At 44.7% G+C, this 14,726-nt stretch overlaps 1 protein-coding gene across 3 annotated transcripts in view; it reads right to left on the minus strand.

Moving 5' to 3' along the window:
• Window positions 1-14,726, minus strand: part of slc4a8 (solute carrier family 4 member 8) — a 49,839-nt gene that overhangs the window by 15,052 nt on the left and 20,061 nt on the right. For all 3 annotated transcript variants that reach the window (XM_034287349.1, XM_010881284.4, XM_029114160.2), the window contains exons 2-12: window positions 8,852-8,933; window positions 7,760-7,915; window positions 6,825-6,960; window positions 6,096-6,256; window positions 4,110-4,307; window positions 3,094-3,182; window positions 2,100-2,257; window positions 1,633-1,720; window positions 1,009-1,155; window positions 755-855; window positions 176-350 (exon numbers count right to left, since the gene is read on the minus strand). In XM_034287349.1, the coding sequence (XP_034143240.1) occupies window positions 176-350; window positions 755-855; window positions 1,009-1,155; window positions 1,633-1,720; window positions 2,100-2,257; window positions 3,094-3,182; window positions 4,110-4,307; window positions 6,096-6,256; window positions 6,825-6,960; window positions 7,760-7,915; window positions 8,852-8,933 (1,491 nt within the window). The remainder of the gene's footprint in view (window positions 1-175; window positions 351-754; window positions 856-1,008; window positions 1,156-1,632; window positions 1,721-2,099; window positions 2,258-3,093; window positions 3,183-4,109; window positions 4,308-6,095; window positions 6,257-6,824; window positions 6,961-7,759; window positions 7,916-8,851; window positions 8,934-14,726) is intronic.

The raw sequence follows: 14,726 nt of genomic DNA on the forward strand, positions 1-14,726 counted from the left end.
ACCCAAACACACACACACACCCAAACACACACACACACACACACAGAGATAAGCAAGAAAGCATGGTGTGATTGAGAGTGTTGTTGCAACGCGCATTCTCCATCCAGTTTTTGAAGGGTGCAAAATCCACTCGTCACGAATCTGTGTGTGTGTGTGTGTGTGTGTGTGGTCTTACGATGCGTCCCTCCGTGGCCTCGCCCAGCAGGCCTCCAAAGGTGATGACTGGGGACATGCAGGCACAGTAGAGGAACAGGAAGGAGGCCACACACTGCAGACTCAAGCCATCCTTGTAGTCACTCAGATAGAACGGAGCCTTCCGCTTAATGTCCAGCACCAGACCCCCAAACAACCTAAAGACGTTACATCAACTGAGGTTACAGGTCACTTTAGACAACGACTCAACTTTTCTTCAGAAATGCCAGTACTGGAACCAAGATCCTTGTTGTTAGTCCTTGACAGTTGTTGAGTTGTTGCTGATGTTGTTACTACCAGTGGGTAGCTAGGGGATCAAGAAACGCATCAACTTTGGGACACATTTAGGACTTGAATGATGCAATTCAGGTCCACTTTTACTCAAATGTAATTCAAATGTAATCCCTCCTATTGTTTTCAATAAATACATCTAATGAACAATTACATTTAATGTAGCAGGTCTTCATTTTGCACTGACTATGTAATCAGACATAAACAAATGCATACGAAGGGCAGAGGGAGGAGTGGAGTGAGGAGGGGTTTGTATGGGAGAGTAACACACCTTCCTGTTCTCTGAAGTTCAGGACCATGATGCTCTGCGTGATACTCCTCCTCCACTGAGCAGGGTGTACCATTGGGCACCCCTGGAATTTTCCGCTTCTCCTGCACACACAATAAATTATACAACAGATAAACAGCACACGTCGAACCCCATAATAAGCGTCCTGGCACGGACCATTACAGAACAAGCACAGAACGCTGCTCGTGTTTGTTCCAAAATGTCCCACAGTCAGACCAAGCCTGGGGTCACATTACCTGAGACGGGACACTTTTTGGAGGCTCAATGCGAATGGAAGGGTCCCACTCCCCTGGGGGCAGGACAGTAACCTGATCCAGAAACTCATCAATACCAGCCAGCAGATCACTGCGCTCCTTAGCCTTGTACGCCACATCATGGAAGATCTGACACATTCAGGGAGTAAGAGGGAGACAGGAAGGGAGAACAAGAGACAAGAAATGTACAGTAAAAGGTCAAGCATTTTCAGGACCAGTAGAAATCTGACATAGAACCACCATATAGACGTGACAGAACCAGGATAGAGATGTGAGAGAACCAGCATTAAATGTGACAGAACCAGGATAGAGATGAGAGAGAACCAGCATATAGATGTGACAGAACCAGGATAGAGATGTGAGAGAACCAGCATATAGATGTGACAGAACCAGGATAGAGATGTGAGAGAACCAGCATATAGACGTGACAGAACCAGGATAGAGATGTGAGAGAACCAGCATATAGATGTGACAGAACCAGGATAGAGATGTGAGAGAACCAGCATATAGACATGACAGAACCAGGATAGAGATGTGAGAGAACCAGGACAGAGATGAGACAGATACATTCTGTAACATACAGAAAGAAAGAACTGTGAATTTTACCTCATCAGTCATGATGGTTGCCATAGAGCGGCCAATTTCATGATACTGCTGAGCCTTCCCATCTGGGCCCAGGAGAATGAACAGGAACCTGTAACAGAGAGGGTTGACAAATATCTATGTATACTGTTATACTACACTCCTAGAAAATATGATTATTATATTATTTAAAGGGTTATTATCATTATTTCCACAGGAGAACCCTTTTTGGTTACAGGTAGAACCCACTGGGTTCCAAGCAGTGTCCTACCTGAAACCAATTTTCCTATGGGGACAGCCGAAGAGTTTAGGTTTTAAACAGCACAACAGTTTATACTTTTATATGCCTCTAAACAGATTATCAGATGTTATTTTGCATTCATTTGCTGAAGATCTCAAACACCCACATTACCTACTAGGTATAGGGAACTCAATAAAACCAATGAGTATGACACACACACACACACACACACACACACAAGAAAGACTACCTAGTAGGTATGGGGACCTCAGTGAGTCCAGTGAGGAGGACAGCAGGGGAGAGGCGTACAAAGGCCACCACAGGTCTCTCCAAGAAGTCCAGCTCCCCCACCAGGATGTTAGAGGCCTCAGCTCCAGAAGGGATCTTCTTCATGAAGTGCATGTCCACCTGGTAGAAGACAGGAATGAGGTATTCTAAGAGGTGAATGCTCCAAACGAAAATACCTAACTAAACAGAAGCCATTCATACAACATGATGGTGTGAGAAGGCTGGTAGGTTCCTGCTCACTGGGGACATTTGCTGGCCAGGAGAGGCAATGCCAAATTGAACACACCTGACTTCAATAGCTCTGAAGCCTGATGGTGGCTATTTATTTTTTCTACACCAGCCAAAACATTCATTACCGTAAGTGGCCTACACTGCAGAAATGTTAAATTAAATAAATGTGTTATTATCACAGATTGTTTATGGGACAATGAATGGCTACAACCATCAAACAAATGTTGCTTTAATTTAATTTATCACAATGAAGAATTTTGTCCATATCGCCCAACTCATGTTACAGGCCGGACCAGGTGAAGGGCAGAAGACAAGGATGTTCAGACTATTCCAATGCATCCTTTATTCTGAATAACATGACATATAATACAGGCCGCTTTGGACAAGATGTGGTTCAGTCACAGTAAGTGTAGCACAATACACAGTGTAGTACCCCCGCCCCTTCCTAGAGGACGCTGTGTGACCCAGATGTTCTCTGACACCAGTGATTGATTCCAGCAGGATGGAGTGCACAGCCATGAACTATCACCATGTCAGCAGGCCTGGGGATGTGTGCTGAGCTCTATGTAACACTGAACCTAGATTTCTATTACACTACTGTGTTAGTTACGGTAATGGACACATCCATATATGCTACTGAGTGATAGTGTTGATCAATGTGAACATTGTGAATTTGTCAATTTCTTTTGCACTTCACAGCAGCACCACACACAAAAAACACATACCTTGCTAAGGTCCAACTGACTGTTGTCGTGGCTGGCTCCGTTTTTTACATCTACGTTGGTTGGGGGTGGCTGGGGAGAGACAGCTGGAACTGGGGATGAGAAGTGTGTGGAAGAGTGTCAGGTGTTGTCAGTACATTTCATCCGTACCACAGCTCAACTACCAGTACAATGATATAAATCAGTTATTCAGATGACGTGTAATATTTTCTTTGTGGAAAATGTTTCATGGATTCCTGACAGGTGAATAAGGTGTTAGGACAGGTTTTGTCTGCCTGGTGAGCTCAGCATCATCCAACATTTACTGGACAACAGCCGCTCTCTGTCCGTCTCTCTCTCCAACCTCCCTCCTCTGTCCCTCCTCGTCCTCTCTCTCCAACCTCACTCCTCTGTACCTCCTCTGTCCCTCCTCGTCCTCTCTCTCCAACCTCCCTCCTCTGTACCTCCTCTGTCCCTCCTCGTCCTCTCTCTCCAACCTCCCTCCTCTGTACCTCCTCTGTCCCTCCTTGTCCTCTCTCTCCAACCTCCCTCCTCTGTCCCTCCTCGTCCTCTCTCTCCAACCTCCCTCCTCTGTCCCTCCTCGTCCTCTCTCTCCAACCTCCCTCCTCTGTCCCTCCTCGTCCTCTCTCTCCAACCTCTCTCCTCTATACCTCCTCTGTCCCTCCTCGTCCTCTCTCTCCAACCTCCCTCCTCTGTACCTTCTCGTCCTCTCTCTCCAACCTCCCTCCTCTGTACCTCCTCTGTCCCTCCTCGTCCTCTCTCTCCAACCTCCCTCCTCTGTACCTTCTCGTCCTCTCTCTCCAACCTCCCTCCTCTGTCCCTCCTCGTCCTCTCTCTCCAACCTCTCTCCTCTGTACCTCCTCGTCCTCTCTCTCCAACCTCCCTCCTCTGTCCCTCCTCGTCCTCTCTCTCCAACCTCACTCCTCTGTACCTCCTCTGTCCCTCCTCGTCCTCTCTCTCCAACCTCCCTCCTCTGTACCTCCTCTGTACCTCCTCGTCCTCTCTCTCCAGGTACCCACCAGTCTTGTCCAAGTGGGGTTCGGAGTGCTTGCGTCCGATGTCAGTAAAGGAGCGCACCATGTCAGGGATGAGCTGGTGGTGCGCTGAGAGCTTCTTATCGTTCTGGTGGTGGTGTCTCTTCAGCAGGGCCTCTCTCACCTTCAGCCTCACACTGTCATCCAGTTCGTGGGATGACTCCTGCTTGTCCAACACCATATCTGCAGCGGGACACCATGAAAACAATCATCAGATCGTACAAGGCCAGCATCATATGGGGACACACAAGGGCCAAATAAACAGCCATTACCTCAGTCCCAAATGGCACCATATTCCCTGTCACTACAACAGGGAATGACACTTCCAGTAGGAAATAGGGAGACGCAGACACAGTGTTTCTAGGTGAATGGGTCTACATGGTAAATAGCTCAGTGTTGCGTAATACTGGTCACTGACAAGTATTACAAAGTGTAATACTTGTTACACTTTGTGTAATATCAGAATGCTCATCTCAGACCAAATTGCCTGAGGACAAGCCAAGACAGATGATGTGTGCAGATCCGCCACGCCCTCTCTGTCTCTCTCTAGTTCACACTCTCTCTCTTTAACTCTCTGTTCCTGTCTTACAGTAGTGCTCATGAGACGGGCGCAGGCTTGAATACACACAGGAGGAAGTAGAAGAGACAGAGAGAGGAAGCAATTCTATTTTTTGCCTGTTTTTTTGCTGTTCTTCAAATAGCATTCATAAATGAGCCTCTACTTTCGATACCCCCTGCAGCCACAAACCACACTATGCTACATTTAATCAGATCAATACCAAACTAGCATATCCCTCATCTTCCACAAACCCCATACCTCTCCCTGTCTCTGTCTCTCCCCCACTGACTTACATGTACAGGGATCCAACTAGCATGGGAAACAATTGTTCACGTTGCCCGAGCAAGCGAAAATATCAATGATAAATTACAAATAATAATAATAAAAAAAAAATTTAACAAAACATTAGGGAAAAAAATGATATTCATAATACACATTAATTAAACATCACACACAAACGCTTCAAAAGGGCAAAGGCACTTCAAATGTTCAATCATTAGGTATGTGCAGTGTTACACAGTATCATAAATATTGGGCATTCCTACAACGTCGCTGTGCTTCATTGTTGGCCCTTTTCTCAACACAAGGGGCGGCAGATCTTGCTGCTGTAATTGCAGAGCAGCTTCCCTCCCACTTTGTAGCTGAGCTGCTCATTCAGCACAAACAGCGAGTCTACCCCCTTTCTTTGTCAGGCCTGACCGGGCCCTTTTCCACACACGCACGGTCTCACCAGTCCACTGTAACTAAAGTGAGGACAGGCTCTGCGCGTATGCCTTCACTCCAGAGGATCTACATCCTCTAGACAGGTGACAGGTGCTGCTGACAGGTGTGGCATGGAGGAGAGCTGGGAGACTGTTCAGTCTGTCTGTGGCATGGGCCTTATGCCAGGATAGTGGTTTGGATTCCCAGGACCACGGGTTTTGAAGACGTAACCCTCATCATTGTGGCACTAAGACAAATATGATATTCTTTAACGGTAAAGGTATCTGTTAGCTTCTCCGTGGTACATCTGACTCCATAACAGAACACATGCCTTGTTTTTATCTGCCAGCCTCCTGTGTGGGTGTGTGTGGGTGTATGTGTGTGGGTGTGTGTGTGTGGGTGTATGTGTGTGGGTGTGTGTGTGTGGGTGTGTGTGTGTGTGTGTGTGTGTAATGGGTGGTTTGAACATCGTTTGTTTGTTTTTTTCATTTATTTTCTTCCTTTCATTGATGATAACTTGTTTAATAAAAAGTATCACATCTGTCAAAGATATTGGAGTGTTGTTTACAGTAACTTGTTTAGGTATTTTCTTACTCTTTGTTCATAGGAGAACTAGAGCTGATTTGACCCCAGTCTAGAGTAGGGTGTGATGGGTTGGGAGCCAGGTGTCTTACCACAGGACTGCAGGTCTGTTACTGTGTCTGGCTAACCTGCTATCTCCTCAATGGTGTTAGCCTGCATGTCCAGCAGTATACTGCCATTGATGAGACAGCTGCGCAGCTCAAACAGGCTGTGGAGGGACAGCGTGGCGACGTAGGGCTTACTCCACCTCTCTCCTCCATCCTCTACGTCCTCCTCGAACTTCAACCATCTACACAGACAAAGGCAGGGATGAGAGACATCTAAGAGATCACAGCAATGTGGGGATTTTCCTCATCATTCTATTAAAGCCTCACACAGACACACACACGCCACACACATGCAAAGCCTTGTGGGGTATTCCTGCTCAGGAACCTTTTGGGGAACAATCCCATTTCTACAGTAACACAAGGGCCTTTCTGACCTGGCAGTCTAGAGAGAACTTTGGAGGAACACAAGGGCCTTTCTGACCTGGCAGTCTAGAGAGAACTTTGGAGGAACACAAGGGCCTTTCTGACCTGGCAGTCTATAGAGAACTTTGGAGGAACACAAGGGCCTTTCTGACCTGGCAGTCTAGAGAGAACTTTGGAGGAACACAAGGGCCTTTCTGACCTGGCAGTCTAGAGAGAACTTTGGAGGAACACAAGGGCCTTTCTGACCTGGCAGTCTAGAGAGAACTTTGGAGGAACACAAGGGCCTTTCTGACCTGGCAGTCTAGAGAGAACTTTGGAGGAACACAGGGGCCTTTCTGACCTGGCAGTCTAGAGAGAACTTTGGAGGAACACAAGGGCCTTTCTGACCTGGCCGTTTCTTTCCACTCCGTATCCTTGCCCTCTTTGACACATATCTCATCCAGCTCAGTGAAAAGCTCGTGAGCCACATGTTCAGAATCTTCCTCTGTTCCCAGAATGAACTGTACACGCTGGGATGGAGTGTCTACATGGAGAGACAGAGAAACAGAAGAGGTAGGAAAGAAAAATAAAGACGATAGATGGAAAGAAGAGAGAAGGATGAACAGGAGGGAAAAGATTGAGGATGAGACATAAAAACAGAGGGAGATGGAGTGATAGAGGGAAGACAAATGAAGAGAGACAGAAAGACGAGAGGAAAATGGAAGAATACCGAGACGTAGAGAGAGAGAAGAATGGAAAGTGAGGTAGAAAGTTGAAAAAGGGACAACAGTGGAAGTATGAAGAGAGAAAGAAAAGCAGAGGATGTAGGGCAGGATGTGTGGGTGGGAAAGAGAGGCAGAATAAATAATGATAAGAGGTGGACTGTTTAGATATTTACAATTGGCTTCTGCCTTTGTTGACGGAATTATTATTGACTGAAACAGTGCTGTCTTCAAAGATATCACACTGCAGATGGAAATCACCCACACAAATGTATCTGTGTGTGGGCATGTGTGTGTGTGGGCATGTGTGTGTGTGTGGGCATGTGTGTGTGTGTGGGCATGTGTGTGTGTGTGGGCATGTGTGTGTGGGCATGTGTGTGTGGGCATGTGTGTGTGTGTGTGGGCATGTGTGTGTGTGGGCATGTGTGTGTGTGTGTTCTAATTCCTGTTCTGGGAAGTCTAATTAGCCTGGGCGACCACAGCTCTGTGCAGAAGAGACTATCGACTGGCTTTGTTTCAACAACCTCCCTGTTCCAGAAAGGAAATATGGACATGTACAAATTCCTAATGACTGTGTTTGGAATGCACACGGTCAAAACACATTGCGTGTGTGTGTCCCACCATGAGAGGCTGAGGACCCCTCTCCCTCCGCATCCTGCAGCACGGCGCTCTCCGCCCTCCTGTCCTTTCTGCGGTGGCGTGAGCCATGAGGTCGGTGGTGGCGGTGGCTCTGTCGGCCCAGGGGCATGCGTACTCCCACATATAGAGTCCTGTGGCCTGGGGGGGCAGAGGGGATACTTAGACTTTCTGAGAACTTTAGTGGGTCCATATGACAGCACTCATGTCAGTACTATGAAAACACACAAAGCCCCGCCCTCCAGGTGGAGCAAACAAACGAATGTAAACCCCGCCCCCCAGATGGACCAAACAAATGAATGTAAACCCCGCCCCCCAGATGGACCAAACAAATGAATGTAAACCCCGCCCCCCAGATGGACCAAACAAATGACTGCAAAACCTGCTCCACAGATGGACCAAACAAATGAATGGCAGGATGATGTAAGAGTTATCAAAGAGTTCTAAAAATACACAGCATTAATCAAGCAGCTGTTGAATTCATTAAGCAGCCCAATCTCATCTGTTAGGCAAGCAATAATGAATAATATATGACAAAGGGCTTGAAAGCATGTGCGTGCGTGTGTATGTATTTTATGCAGTACCAGCTTAGCTGTTATTATAATTGTTATTATGATTAATAGCAAGCAATGGTCAGAACAGTGTTGATTAGGGGAGGTAGATGAGTGAATTAATCAGGGTGTGTTCAGTTCTCCATCCCGCTGTCTCGTCATTACAGTGGAAAGATAGACAATACAGACACAAACATAGTGATGACAGAGTAGACCCCCCTCAGGTTACACAGGCCTAGATCCATTATTCATCTGCACCAGAGCTTGGCCAGAGATGGACAACCATACCCACTCACACACACTTCAAATTCCCACTTCATCAAACCTGTGCACTGAACAATTTTGTGCTAACTGTGCTAATCTGGAAACACATACGCTCACACAAACAAACGCACGTAATCACTAGGAAAAAATACAAGTTTGCACATTAACATGAACAACTGTAACCTGACTACAGTGCTGAAAAATGTATGAGCTTCCTGGCTAAGAACGAAGAGACAAACATGAAGGTGGCCAGGTCTCTCACCCTCTAGCTCCTCCTTCTCATAATGAATGTTGAGGACTGAGCTGGTCCCTCCTTGGTCCACCACCACGTCCTCGTCTGGCCGCTGGAAGACACAGACACACACAACTTCCTTCCGTTAATCATCCGTTTTCCCAACCCGTACTCTTCAAATAATCTAGTGGGTATGTTGACAGAATTTGAATAAAAGGTACAACCTATTCAGAAATACCACGCTAATTATACACCAGGAAATACATACTTTTCTCAAAAAACATGTTGTCATTATTGGCAGCCTGTATTTAGTACTTTTTCCCCCACCCCTTGATAACAGCACTAGTCATCTACTATGTTTGGTAAGGCGGGAGAACGCATAGGAAAGGATCTGAGACTATGCATGCTGGATCTCTGAAGCCCCTTTAAAGTCCTTGAGTCTTCAATCCACAGGTTCTCAATCCACAGGCCATTGCAAAAGCACGATTGGGTCCACTTACAGGGAGCCTCATCACAGCTCCAGTTGATTAAGAATGTGTTTTTTCTTCCACAAATTTCACCTTAATTAAATGTAAGAACTTCCTAATATTTTGAATGGATTAAGCTGACAGGTTAAGCTGACAATACAAATATTTTTTGCTCTTTATCTTAGTGGTGTTATAATCCTGGAGTGCACTGAATCTTGTGTAAGTGTGGGTGGTATGTATACTTTAAATATCATTACTGACAAATCCTGGTCAAGATTGTCAACCATAAGCGACGACAGACCGTCAGAACGGAAAACACATGCAAGTAAACACACGTCCTTACAAACACATTCACACCCCTCAAAGAGCTTGGCAAAAAAAGCAGGTCAGGATGTTCTACTAACCCATTTGCACACAGAACTCTATTCAACATTACAATCACAAACTCAGTGGACTAACAAACAAGCCATTAACCTTGTGGCATATTCTTTCAAATTGTTTCAACGGTCAACAATTCAGTCAACTAAAAGTAAGGATTACAAAACAGGGGTGTGGTTCCACTGGTATCAGACAGCAAATTATTCCATTGATCTTTACCAATGTGACTGAGGTTGATAAGTATTAGAGTATTATATACAGTGGATATAAAAAGTCTACACACACCTGATAAAACGCCAGGTTCTTGTGATGTAAAAGAATGAGACAAAGATAAATCTTGTCAGAACGTTTTCCACCTTTAATGTGACCTATAATATGAACAATTAAATTGAAAAACAAACTGAAATCTTGGAGAAAAACTTAAAATAATAATCACAATAATCTAGATGCATAAGTGAGCACACCCTTAAACTAATACTTTGTTGAAACACCTTTTGATTTTATTATAGCACTCAGTCTTTTTGGGTAGGAGTCTATTAGCATGGCACATCTTGACGTGGCAATATTTACACACTCTTCTTTGCAAAAGCGCTCCAAATCTGTCAGATTGCGAGTACATCTCCTGTGCACAGCCTTCTTCAGATCACCCCACAGATGTTCAATTGGATTCAGGTCTGGGCTCTCGCTGGGCCATTCCAAAACGTTAATCTTCTTCTGGTGAAGCCATGCTTTTGTGGATTTGGATGTGTGCTTGGGGTCGTAGTGGTGAAATGTGAACTTCATCTTCAGCTTTCAAACGGACGCCTGAAGGTTTTGTGCCAAAATTGCCTGGTATTTGGAACTGTTCATAATTCCCTCCACCTTGACTAAGTCCCCGGTTTCAGCTGCAGAAAAACAGCCCCAAACCATGATGCTGCCACCACCATGCTTCACTGTGGATATGGTGTTCCTTGGGTGATGTGCAGTGTTGTTTTTGCGCCAAACATACCTTTTGGAATTATGGCCAAAAAGTTCAACCTTGGTTTCATCAGACCATAACACATTTTCCCACGTGCTTTTGGGGGGCTTGATGTTTGTTTTTGGATGTTTTTCTTTGTAAGAAAAGGCTTCCGTCTTGCCACCCTACCCCATAGCCCATTCATATGAAGAATACAGGAGATTGTTGTCATATGTAGCACACAGCCAGTACTAGCCAGAAATTCCTGCAATTCCTTTAATGTTGCTGTAGGCCTCTTGGAAGCCTCCCTGACCAGTTTTCTTCTTGTCTTTTCATAAAATTTTGGAGGGATGTCCATTTGTTGGTAGTGTCTCTGTTATGCCATATTTTCTCCACTTGATGATGACAATCTTCACTGTGTTCCAGGGTATATCTAATGCTTTGGAAATTATTTTGTACCCTTCTCCTGACTGATGTCTTTCAACAATGAGATCCTTCCGATGCTTTGGAAGCTCTCTGCAGACCATGGCTTTTGCGCTGAGATGCAACTAACAAAATGTTAGAAATATCCTACTAGAACAGCTGTACTTTATTTGTGATTAATCAGAGTCACTTTAAATGATGGCAGGTGTGTAATGACTAAGTTGACAATGGGCAGTGCCGTACATTTAGGGCAATATTAGGTAAGCAACTGGGTGACGTAACATGACAATCTAACCTATTGATTGCATAAATGTCTGGGCGAGAGCGTTATACGTGCCTCCATCCATTGATCTTTGCGTTTCAAATCTCCATTTTAATATCACTGGCTATAAAGTAGAGTAGACTAGCATAGCGACCAGAATAACAAAAATAAATTCAGCTAGAAACGCAATGTTTACCAAGTTTGTCGTTTACTAAACAATGCCCAAAACTGTCACAACATATAAGGTATTCATACAGCATATTAGCATTTTTAACTATTTCTATCACAGGCACCTGCTGTTTTGGGTGAATTATCCCTTTAAAGTCTCTACTATATACAAAGATGAGATCACATGCATTTTCGGAGTTGAGAGTCAGCTACAGGGGAGATGTAAATACACGCCGTGTGGATTGTGTCTCTTTAGGTCTTTAAGTATATTTTGAAAAAAATAATTGTTGCTCTACATAAAGATGGCCTAGACTTTAAGAAGATTGCCAAGACCCTGAAACTGAGCTTCAGCACGGTGGCCAAGGCCATACTGCGGTTTAACAAGACAGATTCCACTCAGAACAGGCCTCGCCATGGTCGACCAAAGAAGCTGAGTGCAGAACCAGAGGTTGTTCATGGGGAATAGACATTTGAGTGCTGCCAGCATTGCTGCAGAGGTCTTTAAGTATATTTTGTGCTAAGAGTTGTTGTTTAATCTATTTTTGAAAGCTAATATTGCTGTTTGGTTGAATAATTCAGCATGGCAGGGAGTACCATGGGATAATTGCATGTGATAATTGCTCTGTTGTACTGTATGTGTGTGTGTGTGTGTGGCAGGGTGGAGCAGTACTGCAGACTCTAAATCACAGGCATAAACTAATCAGGGTCTGGCTGCTGTGACACACCCTAAATTGAGCATTGTAAACCTGGATCAGCGCCAGTCTATCCACATCTGACACATTGTGTGTGTGGCCTCCAAACAAAATAAAAGCCTTTTTGAACAAAACTTCCAAAAATAAATGAATATATTTTGTACTTAATTTTTTCTTCTGATTTAAGACATGGGCTACAACATCTATTTCTGTGGCGAAGCAGGGTCCATTCTATAAACATGCACTGGATCAGAACGACGTGGTAGTGACCTCTCATGTGTCTATATTTGTGATGATCATCTATATATAGTTACTGGAACGATATTGTAGTATGAGTTGTGAGACTATTTCTTTCACATTTATTTTTGGAATGTTCAATAGTAGCTAAATATGAGTAGGTGACAAGGCTACACCACCATCCTGAGTGAAGAGAGAAACAAGACTATGAAACCCTAACCCAGATAAGAAATAAAAAGGGAATGGAGACACTATAAAAACATGCACAGCAGTTTCTGGACTGACTTGTCCATCACAGGTCAGTCCAGAAACTGCTGGCGTGACCCTATAGAACACTTCGTTGTAAACATCAAACCTGTGACTCGAACCTGCATGTTCATGTTCTTCAACCTTTAACCATTCCTCACACAGAAAGGGACAGGTCCTAATTCAGGCAATGTATCCTGTCCATCTAACTGCAACTCTGAAGAAATGAAACTTTGCTACAATGTAAAGTAGTGAATGTACAGCTTGTATAACAGTGTAAATTTGCTGTCCCCTCAAAATAACTCAACAAACAGCCATTAATGTCAAAACCGTGTCTCTTTAGGTCTTTAAGTATATTTTGAAAAAAATAATTGTTGCTCTACATAAAGATGGCCTAGACTTTAAGAAGATTGCCAAGACCCTGAAACTGAGCTTCAGCACGGTGGCCAAGACCATACAGCGGTTTAAGGACAGATTCCACTCAGAACAGGCCTCGCAATGGTTGACCAAAGAAGCTGAGTGCATGTGCTCAGCGTCATATCCAGAGGTTGCCTTTGGGAAATAGACATATGAGTGCTGCCAGCATTGCTGCAGAGGTTGAAGGGGTGGGGGTCAGCCTGTCAGTGCTCAGACCATATGCTACACACTGCATCAAATTGGTCTGCATGGCTGTCGTCCAAGAAGGAAGCCTCTTCTAAAAATGATGCACAAGAAAGGTCGCAAACAATTTGCTGAAGACAAGTAGACTAAGGACATGGATTACTAGAACCATGTCCTGTGGTCTGATGAGACCAAGATAAACGTATTTGGTTCAGATGGTGTCAAGCGTGTGTGGTGGCAACCAGATGAGGAGAACAAAGACAAATGTGTCTTGCCTACAGTCAAGCGTGTTGGTGGGAGTGTCATGGTCTGGGGCTGCATGAGTACTGCCGGCACTGGGGAGTTCATTAAAGGAAACCATGAATGCCAACATGTACTGTGACATACTGAAGCAGAGCATGATCCCCTCCCTTCGGAGACTGGGCTGCAGGGCAGTATTCCAACATGATAACAACCCCAAACACACCTCCAAGACGACCACTGCCTTGTTAAAAAAGCTGAGGGTAAAGGTGATTGACTGGCCAAGCATGTCTCCAGACCTAAACCCTATTGAGCATCTGTGGGGCATCCTCAAACGGAAGGTGGAGGAGTGCAAGATCTCTTACATCTACCAGCTCCGTGATGTTGTCATGGAGGAGTGGAAGAGGACTCCAGTGGCAACCTGTGAAGCTGTGGTGAACTCCATGCCCAAGAGGGTTAAAGCAGTGCTGGAAAATAATGGTGGGCACACAAAATATTGACAGTTAGGGCCCAATTTAGACATTTTCACTTAGGGGTGTACTGACTTTTGTTGCCAGCAGTATAGACATTAATGGCTGTGTGTTGTGTTATTTTGAGGGGCAGCATTTGTAGCTGTGCATTCACTACTTTACATTGTAGCAAAGTGTCATTTCTTCAGTGTTGGTACATGAAAAGATATAATCAAATATTTGCAAAAATGTAAGGGGTGTACTCACTTTCGTGAGATAATGTATATATGTATACACTCACCTAAAGGATTATTAGGAACACCATACTAATACTGTGTTTGACCCCCTTTCGCCTTCAGAACTGCCTTAATTCTATGTGGCATTAATTCAACAAGGTGCTGAAAGCATTCTTTAGAAATGTTGGCCCATATTGAAAGGATAGCATCTTGCATTTGATGGAGATTTGTGGAATGCACATCCAGGGCACGAAGCTCCCATTCCACCACATCCCAAAGATGCTCTATTGGGTTGAGATCTGGTGACTGTGGGGGCCATTTCAGTAGAGTGAACTCATTGTCATGTACAATAAACCATTTTGAAATGATTCAAGCTTTGTGACATGGTGCATTAACATGGTGGTCATAAAGGGATGGACATGGTCAGAAACACTGCTCAGGTAGGCCGTGGCATTTAAACCATGCCCAATTGCCACTAAGGGGCCTAAAGTGTGCCAAGAAAACATCCCCCACACCATTACACCACCACCACCAGCCTACACAGTGGTAACAAGTCATGATGGATCCATG

This window comes from Esox lucius, chromosome 17 (assembly GCF_011004845.1).
Source record: "Esox lucius isolate fEsoLuc1 chromosome 17, fEsoLuc1.pri, whole genome shotgun sequence".
Classification (NCBI taxonomy): domain Eukaryota; kingdom Metazoa; phylum Chordata; class Actinopteri; order Esociformes; family Esocidae; genus Esox; species Esox lucius.